Consider the following 12,435-nt stretch of genomic DNA (forward strand, 5'->3'; position numbering starts at 1 on the left):
CTCCTCCTCCCAATCTCTCATCATCCCCAAGATCGAGCTGCTGGAGCAGGGGATCCACCTCATGGCCCCCTCCATCGACGAAAGGTTCCACGACGCCCAGGCTCTTGGCATGTATCCCTGATTAAAAAGGCTGGTTTTGTATTTGTCAAGAGAAAACCCACGGGACCACTAGTCCCGTGGTTTTCTGAACCCAAATTCAGCAAAACTGACCTTTTTTGGCCAGCCTTGGTGAGCTTGACAAAAAAAAAGGTCGGTTTTGCTAAATATTTTTCAAAACCGGTCTATTTTAAAAAATTCTGCTAATCTAAAATATGACATATTTTACGTATAAATACCCCATTTTTATGCATTTCGAGAAGGATAAGTTGCAGATAATTAAACTCTTTCAATCAATTCACTTTTATAGCTTGCTTCCGAGTAGAGAGCCTCCCATCAAACTTTGGTCCTCTTTTCAGTTATCACCGCATAAAGCATATTATGTGAATGTAACGTTGACACTAATCGCCTGATCAAACTTGAAATGTTCTTCTTCAACTTGTTCTCTCCTTATTTTAACAATATCAATAAAATCATGCATTATTAAAAAAAACTTTAAATAATTTCTGTGTTTGTAACAAATTTGACGTATTTAGATATGTTGGATACTTTTATGATTGTCTTACTATCCATGTCGATCTGTTTTTGGCAACTGGCAAGAACATTACCACCGGAAAAATGGATACATATATAATCACATACAGAATGGACTATTCATAATTTATTCTCTTTTTTATGTTGGGATTTTTTGATAATATCATTAATTCCTTTTAATGTCCATTAACAAGTGCAAACGTCTTCCCTGACTTACCGAAGAAGAACAAAACTCCCCTGTAAACTAATGGTTTTATTTTTGAGTGAAATAAACTAATTAATGCTTTTATTAATGGTCATATGAACTGGGCGTTTTGTTTTGAAGTTTCAGATAATGAGGAGATTTACGTCAGCGAGTTACTAAAACAATAAGCATTATTCTTAGGAAAAACTTTCCCTTACATTTGTTGGTCCGTAAGTGGAGTTTATGAATAAAACATGCAATATTAAGGAAGTTATTTATTCATCACAACAGAAATGGAGAAACCTAAAAAGAGAAACCAATTTCCCACAACTAGTTAATTATACTGAGCATGGCAAAAGCCCTCCTCATCCACACTAGCCCCAACATACCCATTACACCTATCCCTAATACTCGACACACCCACACTGATACAGTAACTGCAGTCCCCCTCCGGCAGTCCTAAATCGCAGCTCGAATACCCGAAAACGTCCGGCGACTCCATACGAACCGTGAGCTGGCGGTTGGGCGCGTTGACGGTGTTGGCGAGGATGCTGTCGAGCACAGCGTGCACGTTGGATTCCTGCCTGCTTCCCGGCTCATACTTGCCGCCGAAGCACGTAGGCTCGACCGCCGCTTGAGTTGCCGACGTGAGCACAAGTAGCATAGTGATGAGTACTGTCGATTTCATGGCTGAAGGATCTATGTATGTTTAATTGGTTTGATGGGTATATATATATATATATATATGGATTTTTTGTTAGAGTTGGATATGCCTTTTCAGATAATGAGGAGATTTACGTCAGCGAGTTACTAAAACAATAAGCATTATTCTTAGGAAAAACTTTCCCTTACATTTGTTGGTCCGTAAGTGGAGTTTATGAATAAAACATGCAATATTAAGGAAGTTATTTATTCATCACAACAGAAATGGAGAAACCTAAAAAGAGAAACCAATTTCCCACAACTAGTTAATTATACTGAGCATGGCAAAAGCCCTCCTCATCCACACTAGCCCCAACATACCCATTACACCTATCCCTAATACTCGACACACCCACACTGATACAGTAACTGCAGTCCCCCTCCGGCAGTCCTAAATCGCAGCTCGAATACCCGAAAACGTCCGGCGACTCCATACGAACCGTGAGCTGGCGGTTGGGCGCGTTGACGGTGTTGGCGAGGATGCTGTCGAGCACAGCGTGCACGTTGGATTCCTGCCTGCTTCCCGGCTCATACTTGCCGCCGAAGCACGTAGGCTCGACCGCCGCTTGAGTTGCCGACGTGAGCACAAGTAGCATAGTGATGAGTACTGTCGATTTCATGGCTGAAGGATCTATGTATGTTTAATTGGTTTGATGGGTATATATATATATATATATATGGATTTTTTGTTAGAGTTGGATATGCCTTTTGTTCGGCTATTGCATTGTGGGCGTTTGTTTCGAAAGATGGGATTGTTGAATGCAAGAAAGTGGGTGAAAGGCAGCAAAACGTGTCTTTTATCGTTTTGTACGAGCAGAAGGTATCCCTCTTGGAGTGGAAATTACTAGGGAAATTAAAGGAAGAAATAAATGATATTTCTTGCAAGTTGCGTGCCGTTCACTTACAGCCAAGCGTAACCAAGCGTGGGTGTATGTGTGTGTACGTATATATATATCCACTTTAAATCTATAGCCACTAAAACTATTTAAGCCTGAGTAGTTTAAAATGAGGAGGAGAATTTGGTTGCCGAATCCAAAGCTTAATGATGTATATACTTCAGATTATTTAATTCATTTTTCATAACTACTCATCATGTAATGATGAGTTTCGATGAGTTTCACTATGTACATTAGAAATTAATCATGCATTAGATATTGGTAGAAGTAATTTGTAATTCTCTAGAACATTCTACAATAATCTTGTAATATACAAAGATTCTAGAAATAAGTAGGTCTAGAAATATGATGCAAATAAGATATATCTAGAAGAGTGGTGTATTATACAATACTCTAGAATGTTTCATATAAAATATCTATGCTCTAGATAGTTCTATATGTGCCTATAAGTAGGCAATGGATGTAAGCATTGTAAATAAGCTTTGAAGCAATTCATACAAAGTTTCTTCAAGTTCTTAGCCTCTTCTTATTTTCCCTCCTATTTCCTCCATTCTCAATCCATCCCGCTTCCTCAACTCCATTTTGTTGTGGAGTGTACCTTGTTGTTAGCTCCTTTTTAATTCCATATTTTTTGCAGAAACTTTGAAATTCATTGGAAGTGAACTCTCCTCCATGATCAGTTCTCAGAACTTTCAATTTATGGCCACTTTGCTTTTCTACAAGAGCCTTATACTCAATAAACTTTGAGAATACTTCTGATGGTGTTTGTGTTGGGCCACAAACATCAGAATGTACTAATTCTAATGAGGCTTTTGCTCTCCAATATGTTTTAGTAAATGGTAACCGATGCATTTTTTCATAAATGCATCATTCACAAACTTTTTCTTCTTTATTTATGTGTGGGAGTCCTATCACCATATTCTTCATTTTTAGCAAATTTAGACTCTTGAAGTTTAAGTAGCCATATCTTTGATGCCATAATAGAGAATCATTATTTTCTTCTGATTTGAGTGCAAGATTCTCTATTGACATTTTAAAGGGAAAAACTTTGTTAGGAGCCATTTTTATTATAGCCACTCTTTGCTTATTCTTGTCATCTATTATCACACATTCATTCTTAAAGAAATTGATTGCATAGCCTTTTTGAATTAATTGTTCCACACTAAGTAAATTTTGAGTTAGCCCCAGAACATAAAGAATATCTGAGATGTATTTCGTCTTATCTCCCTTTGTCTGGACTGCTATCACTCCCTTTCCTTCAATATTTTGTAATTTTCCATCTCCAAGCTTTATTTGAGAGCTTGTTTCATCCTTTAACTCTACGAAGATGCTCTTATTTCCTGTCATATGATTGCTGCATCCACTATCCAAATACCAAGTATCCTTTTCTTCTGATTGTGCATTAAAACCTGAATAAAATAGGTGATCGGTTTCTACTTCTGTATAGTGGACTTTATTATTTTTCTGATATCAGCAATCTTTTTTGGAGTGATTAACATTTCTACAGTTTGTGCATTTAAACTTACAGTTGTATGTGTTATGTCCAGACTTACTACATATTTTACAATAGGAGGTAGACTTACCTTTTGAGAAATCTTTGTCTCTCTCATTAATTTTTTCTTATCTCCCAAACTTTCTTTCATGGTAGTTGCCTCTTTCATCTTGTACTTTCTGAGAAAATCTTCTTTCTTTATTTTCTTTAGTTCCATCTCCTCCTTTCCTTGAAAATATTAGTTTTGATTGAAACGCTTGCTCCACCTCTTGGCTTGAAAATCTGCTTCTTCTAAGCTCATGTGACTCCAAAGAAGCCATTAGTTCATAAAAACTTAATTTTGATAAGTCTTTAGATTCTTCTATGGCAGTAACAATATGATCTCATGTAGGGGGAAGACTTCTTAGTATCTTCTCAACTATCTTTTTATCCTCTATTTTATCCCCATAGCTTCTAATTTGATTAATAATTGAGGTAACTCTATCAGAAATTTCTTTCACGGATTCATTATCTTTCATCTTTATGTTGTCAAAGTCTCTCCATAAAGATTGTAGTTTGATAAAGATTACCTTATCGAAGCCCTTGAATTCTTGTTTGAGTATGACCCATGCATCCTTTGATTTTGACGCAGACATTATTTAGGAAAAGATTGCTTTGGTTACCCCTTGTTGGATAAAGAGAAGCGCATTCGCATCCTTTTTCTTGTTCCCTTTATACTCCTTTTGCTTTGCTGGTGTCCGTGATGCTAATATTGCTAAGTCATCTAGACCTTCATAGCCTTCTTCGACAAGCTCCCAAAGTTCTTAAGAGATGAAGAGTGTCTTCATTTGGAGGCTCCAGAAGTTATAGTTTTCGCCGTAAAAAATGGGTACTAAGTTTTGAGAGTAATTAAAAAGAGAAGAGACAATTGCTTATGAGGCTGCCATTTAGAATGGTAGTGAAAGGCTAAATGATTTCAAGATTGATTTGAGGTGGAAAAGGATGGCTCTGATACCAAATTTATTGGAGTTGAGGAAGCGGGATGGATTGAGAATAAGCAACGGATGAAGCTGTTCAAGATGAAGGTTGGAGAAAAGCAATGGATGAAGAAATCTACATGATCGAGAAGAACAAGACATGGGAGCTGGTGAATCTTCCAGAAGCAAAGGAGGTCATTGGCCTTAAGTGGATATACAAAACCAAGTACAATGAAGATGGCTCCATTCAGAAACTCAAGGCTCGATTAGTCGCAAAGGGTTACTCTCAGCGACCAGGAGTCGACTTCAATGAGACATTTGCCCCAGTTGCTCGTATGGAGACCATAAGGACGGTAGCACAGCTCAAGCTCAAAGTATTTCAACTAGATATCAAGTTAGCATTCCTAAATGGAGAACTCGAAGAGGAAGTCTATGTCGAGCAACCACAGGGCTACAAAGTCAAGAAAGAAGAAAACAAAGTTTATCGGTTGCACAAAGCACTATGCGGGTTGAAGCAAGCACCGCGGGTTTGGAATAGCAAAATTAACAGCTACTTCCACGAGAATGGATTTCAAAGGAGCCCGAGTGAACCATCTCTATATGTGAAGAAAAAAGGTGCGGACTTCCTTATCGTTTGCCTATATGTTGATGATTTAATTTATTATGGTACTAACACCATGATGATTGAAGAATTTAAAAGAAAGATGAAAGAAGATTTTGAGATGACAGATTTATGATTGATGAGATATTTTCTGGGACTACAAGTAAAACAAACTGAAGGAGAAATATTCATCAATCAAGAGAAATACTGCGAAGATCTTCTGAAGAGGTTCAACATGAAGAATTGCAATCCAGTAGCTACACCAGCATTGGTTCTGAAGAGGTTCAACATGAAGAATTGCAATCCAGTAGCTACACCAGCATTGCTAAATGAAAAGCTATTAACGAACGATGGAGCGCCAAAGGTGGATGCCTCAAGTTACAGAAGCATACTCGGATCGCTAATCTACCTCACAAACACTAGGCCAGACATATTGTATGATGTAAGCATTGTGTCCAGATTCATGAGCAATCCAAGTAAGCTATATTATGGAGCAGAAAAGCGGGTTCTTCGATATCTTCAAGGAACAAAGAGTATGGGAATCAAATACACAACAGAAGAAGACAATGCATTATCTGGCTACACTGACAGCGACTGGACTGGATGCATTGATGATCGCAAAAGCACTTCAGGATATGTCTTCACTCTAGGATTTAAGGTAATATCCCGGACCTCAAAGAAACAACAGATCATAGCTCTCTCATCTGCAGAAGCAGAGTATATTTCAGCTACAAATGTCGTAGGCGAAGCAGTCTGGCTTCGAAGGATTGTATCTGATTTACAACAAGACCAAGAGTCACCGACTACTCTCTATTGTGACAGCAAGTCTGCAATAGCCATGACAAAGAATCCAGTCTTCCATGCTAAAACCAAACATATTGAGATTCGTCATCATTTTATCAGAAAGCTTATTGAAGATAATGAGATCGAGCTAGAGTTCATCTCAACAAATGAACATCTAGCAGACATCTTCATAAAAGCATTACCCTCCAAAAAGTTTATACAATTTAGAAATGAGTTGGGAATTACAAATTAAGGAGGGATGTTAGAAGTAATTTGTAATTCTCTAGAACACTCTACAATAATCTTGTAATATGCAAAGGTCCTAGAAATAAGTAGGCCTAGAAATATGATGCAAATAAGATATATCTAGAAGAGTGGTGTATGATACAATACTCTAGAATGTTTCATATAAAATATCTATGCTCTAGATAGTTCTATATGTGCCTATAAATAGGCAATGGATGTAAGCATCGTAAATAAGCTTTGAAGCAATTCATACAAAGTTTCTTCAAGTTCTTAGTCTCTTCTCATTTTCCCTCCTATTTCCTCCATTCTCAACCCATCCCGCTTCCTCAACTCCAACAGATATGCGCACATTTGAGACTGAGAAGGTTGTGCCTGCCAAGGAAAAAAGAAAAGAAAAAGATTGAGAAAGTGGTCTCTTCAGTTTTGGTAGTGAAGAGGACGGGCCAAATTCCTGCCGGCTAACTTCTTGAGATCTCGCAAGAAATATCACCTAAAACCTATTCTCAAAACGAGTTCTTTCTGAGAGTGAGGATGAAAAGTATACGCTAAGTTCCAAAAAAACCCTTAACTGTACGCGATTATCAGATAGCTTCCATATACTTTCAAACTATCAGAGAACTTTAGGGGTTTTTAGAAATCCCCTTCAAATTTCAATGTCTTCAATAAAAAACACCCTAAAAGCATCAATCGCAATTTTCTCCAGCAAAAATATCTCCCTACTTAATTTTATCCATCCATGTCAAATTTGCACTTATCAACTAAAGGGGGTTTTCTGATAATTATCCATAGTTAAGGGGTGTTTTCTAAAATTTTGCTACAAATATGCTTGAAAAGAACCCACAAACTTGTATTGCTCCTTTCCCACTTTCTTTCAGATTTATTGAGAGCTCACTGTTACAGATAAGATCCTTTCTTCGCAAGTAACTTGTTCTATTTTGAAGAAAACTAGCAGAGTCCTTGCCCCCGTGCGAATAGGTTGATGTTTCTAGCTCTAAACCTTTTAAAACTTTCAAATAACATTAGTTTAAGGTATTTTAATCATTGAGGGGCCAAATTGCAAGAATTCTTAGGATTTGAGATATGGAATTATAGAAGATTAAGGGACTAATGTCTAAATAGCCCCATAATAAAACACTTAAATGGGCCGGTCTTGAACGAATCCGGACCCGTTTTATTTTACTCACAAATTTGTCCAGGGCTATTCGTTGGTCCTAATTTTCAAGTTTTATTTTATTTTATTGACAGCTTTTAATGTTTTTTTATGAAGTTCCTAATTTAAGTTGAGGCTGATTAATCCACTCGGGACTACTTTTGTTGAGACAAGTTTATAGGACAAAGGATATTTTATACGATTCATGTATTTTCTAGGAATAAAAAAGAGCCTTAGTCCTATTATTCATGAGGATAAAGAAGGGTATTAAAAAAAACAAGACATGGTCTCAAAGTAAACTGATTTCATAAATATGATTGTAAATTTAAAATAAATTCAGAAAGGTTATACAAATAAGGACCGTGGAAGGATCAGCATCAATCATGTGTTTTATAGAGGTGTACTATTGTATGATTTTCTTATTTACGAACTCATGTATAAAGAGAATGTGCGATCTTTCTTTTTTTTTTACTAGAAACAGGGTGAGGAGCCCTGCATCGGCCTGTGTTGAGAGACTCGAAAAGAACCAGGATCCCAAACAAAAACCCAAAAAACAACACAGTACAAAACCAAAAACCACAAAGAGTACAACTTCATCACAACTAACATTTAGGACACCTACCAAAATATCCAGCAGTAGCTAAGCTAGAATCAGATTGCTGCTGAAAAGTTGTTAGCCACCTCTGCTTCATTGTGAGAATGTGCGATCTTGTTGATGCAAGAACCTAATAAATTGAGTCCGCAAGATTAGACTCGATGTTGCAGGTACTGTGATCATCCTAGATGGCCAATGATAATATGTTTTCTAGATTGTCTAAGATAGACAGAGAAAATGTCAAATTGACGAAATCATGGTGAGTGCTATAATTCTAGAGCATTGCTTTGGTGCTTCAAAAATGCTATTTATTTATTATAAAGGGTAAAACATGTATTTAACATTTTTTAAATTACAAATACGATAAAAAGAATATGCATCGAGAAAACCAAAGTACCGTCGTTCTTGTTGGGACAAACCCGGGACCCAATAGAACATGGTCGCAGTAATAGAAGAGTGAAAGTAATAAAAAGATGAACAAACAGATTTACGTGGAAAACCCCATAAATGAATTTGGGTTAAAAACCACGGGCAATGATAGAAGAATCCACTATGAGGATAAACTTTGGAGTTACAATCTCTCTTTACAATGAGATACTCTCTCTATTTCTTTTCTCTCACTTTTCTATATGAGGAGTTGTTTCTGGGATGAATTCGGCGGATGTTGCTTTTAGGACTCCGCCGGCACCTTATGAGAAATCAAAGTTTTTGGGTTCTGGGGGGAGTATGGTCGCAAGGCTAAAATTTAAAGGAATTGACGGAAGGGCACCACCAGGAGTGGAGCCTGCGGCTTAATTTGACTCAACACGGGGAAACTTACCAGGTCCAGACATAGTAAGGATTGACAGACTGAGAGCTCTTTCTTGATTCTATGGGTGGTGGTGCATGGCCGTTCTTAGTTGGTGGAGCAATTTTTCTGGTTAATTCCGTTAACGAACGAGACCTCGGCCTGCTAACTAGCTACGCGGAGGCATCCCTCTGCGGCCAGCTTCTTAGAAGGACTATGGCCGCTTAGGCCACGGAAGTTTGAGGCAATAACAGGTCTGTGATGCCCTTAGATGTTCTGGGCCGCACGCGCGCTACACTGATGTATTCAACGAGTCTATAGCCTTGGCCGACAGGCCCGGGTAATCTTTGAAAATTTCATCGTGATGGGGATAGATCATTGCAATTGTTGGTCTTCAACGAGGAATTCCTAGTAAGCGCGAGTCATCAGCTCGCGTTGACTACGTCCCTGCCCTTTGTACACACCGCCCGTCGATGAATTTTTCCTGAAGAGTTTTGAGCCTATTTACAGTGTTTGAGAAAATACTATGCACTAATAAAATAATATTATTTTACTGTGCAATCAAGACTTTCAAACTCTATCTAATTGCCGGTGAAAGGATGATGGGGCCTACCACCCTTTTTAATTTTCAACAAATGCGGCCTTAGCTGCTGACAGTTCCCATCCTCCAAATCCTCGACGACCGTCCTCTGCTTCAAGGGCTCAGTTCTCAGCCTCCGCCTCGGCAACCTCTGCCTCTATTCAATTTTCATTGTTCTAGATCTACAACTCAATTAATGAAGTCCCGATGATTATTTCGACTAGTTAGAGTTGAGGAAGCACCGTCACCGTAAAAGTCGCATCATTAATTGAGATGTAGCTAAAAAATTCGTCAGTCTGTTGCCGGAGATATTCTGTCTCTTTTAAAGTTCACCGTGGTGGGAAGAAGTAAGCTAACCAGGTGATTCCGATGGGCTAGGCGAAAAAGTTCAAGGTCGATTCCTTGGACCGGAGCCATGGTTTACGTGAAGGGCCACATTTTCATGCTAAGTGAGATAATTGTCAAAGTGAAGTAATTTTTTGCTAGCGAGTTATTTTAGTGTGATAAATAGGAACAATTTTATGAAGCGGGATATTTCAATAAAGAAACGCGTGTCAAATTTTTATAATCATGAAGTATGTATTTTTACATTTTGAGGAGATAAATACTATTTATGTATTTTAAACTTACTGTTTTTGATTGATAATTGTTTACAAGAATGTTATTTACTATTAAATAACTTTTGGTTAAACTATAAGATATTGACAATTATTATTATAACTTATGTTATCGCTTTTTTATTTTTTAATTATTATTATAGTACGAGTCGAAAAAAGGATTTCTCTTTCCATCATCTCCCAATTTTATTGTTTAATAAATTATGGATTGATATAATCTTTACTTTTAAATTAGTTACATAATTATAATATTCAATAAAAAGAAAAATATCAGAGATGACTAAGAGGAGACGAGATTTGATTAACAACATGGTCTAATGATGGTGATGATCATAGTAGGAAATAAGTGAAGGAAAAAAGAAATATAAAAAATAATAAAATAAATAGTAGTTCTGGTTTTTTATCACCTAGTTCCCAGCTAAAACTTGGGATAAATTGAGAGACTAGAACTCTCATTTTTGTATAGAAAAATTAAAAAAAGGATAATTTTGTACAATTATCCCAGTTCTAGTTTTGTTAGATTTCTATTTGACTAATACTGTAAAATTTTATTCTAATTTTAGTTCTAGTTGACTAACACTCTAAAATTTTATCCCACAAATTAGCATAGTTCTAGTTTTGAGTTCTTTTGACTAACCCCCTAAAAAAGGATTTATTTTTATACAAATTATAATTTGCATTAAATAGCCATTTTAGTTATTACTTCTTGATCGTGTTAGATATAGGTGCCCTGCATGCAATAATTGTATATTGTAACAGGACCTATATGAATATAACATCCTTGTTCAAAATGATAGTATGCTATTTTGGTCAGTATTTATCTGGTATTTTTTAAATACATATATAGTCCTTAGAATGATACTAGACTATCAGACATTTCGGATATAATCGTAATGAAGAGATCTGATTTGTCGTTAACGTATATTCTTAAATATTCCTAGTCGATGAAGTGTTGAAATGTGACATCATCACTTTGGGAAGACTAGTGTATACTCTATTTCTCCTTTGGTAGGATGATGATCCATCTCTTAGATCATTGATGTGAGACATCATGATATAGTATACATGTGACTCATTAGTGAATGAGTTGACTGAACGACTCATTAGTGAATGAGTTGACTGAACGACTCACTGAGGACATCTAGTTGGTAATTATACTTAACTGTCAAATAGAAGTTCTCAAGTGATATAGTACATAAGTAGTCTCTTGACCTGAGGCATGAGTGTAATATCTTACATGTCAGTATAGGTGTACTTAGACTTTTACCTAACCACAGTTCTCAATGAGTTGTGCATAACGGTTCTTGTTGGGTGCATCCGGAGACATAGTAGATATTGAGATGCCAAGATGGGATTCGTCTCTCTCAGTATAGGGGGTTGATTTCATAAGATTGTTTGATATAACTATAACCATGAAATCCTTGGCCGAGGTAAATAAGATAAACTGAGTGTCAGTTTGATCTTATAGGTTATGAGTTTAATATCAACAAACACTAATTGAGCTATTAGGGTTTGACAGTTTTCCATACCCTAGGCTCGATAGTTTGACATGGTTTGACGAAGAGACCGGACTGTACAATATTATCACTGAGTGGTCCTGATAAAATTGTGTTAGCATCTTGCAGACATTTATCACAACTTATACCAGGGTAGTCTTCATGTGTAGCTAGCACCTCTGTTGTACTTGTGGGTATCATCCACCACCGAGTTCTTAAGTTGGGCCCTAGAGTCACACCAAGCGCGTACTTGAATCCTATGAAACACAATTTGTAGAGTGATGCGTATGATTGATACGCATATATGATTTTACCAGATACACATAAACGGTTATGCATTTCGGTAAAATCAGAATGCTATGTGATTAGAAATTGAATTCCAGTATTTTTCCTATAAAATCAACTTTTAGTCAACTATGTGACTTTTTGGTCAACAGTTGACTTTTGGTCAACAATTAACTTTTGGTCAACAGTTGACTTTTGGTCAACTCATTGATTTTTTGGTCATATGATAACTTATTAATCAATGATTGAAAAATTACGAAATGCCGTATTTATGAAATACTGTATTGATGTGGTATTTTCATTTATGAAATACACACTTTATTATACCTTGATTAATGAGTCATGAGATGAGTCATTAAGGTGGTATGGTTTGAGAACATGATTTAGCACATAGTTTTGATTCTTCATGATTCTTTGCATGACTCATGAGATGAG

The 12,435-nt window shown here is 36.7% G+C and overlaps 1 protein-coding gene across 1 annotated transcript; it reads right to left on the reverse strand.

The window, feature by feature from the left end:
* On the reverse strand, nt 1,783-2,136 carry LOC109838213 (antifungal protein ginkbilobin-2-like). Its single transcript, XM_020406671.1, has one exon. The coding sequence runs from the start codon at nt 2,134-2,136 to the stop codon at nt 1,783-1,785; it is 354 nt and encodes a 117-aa protein (XP_020262260.1).

This window comes from Asparagus officinalis, chromosome 4 (assembly GCF_001876935.1).
Source record: "Asparagus officinalis chromosome 4, Aspof.V1, whole genome shotgun sequence".
Taxonomy (NCBI): Eukaryota; Viridiplantae; Streptophyta; class Magnoliopsida; order Asparagales; family Asparagaceae; genus Asparagus; species Asparagus officinalis.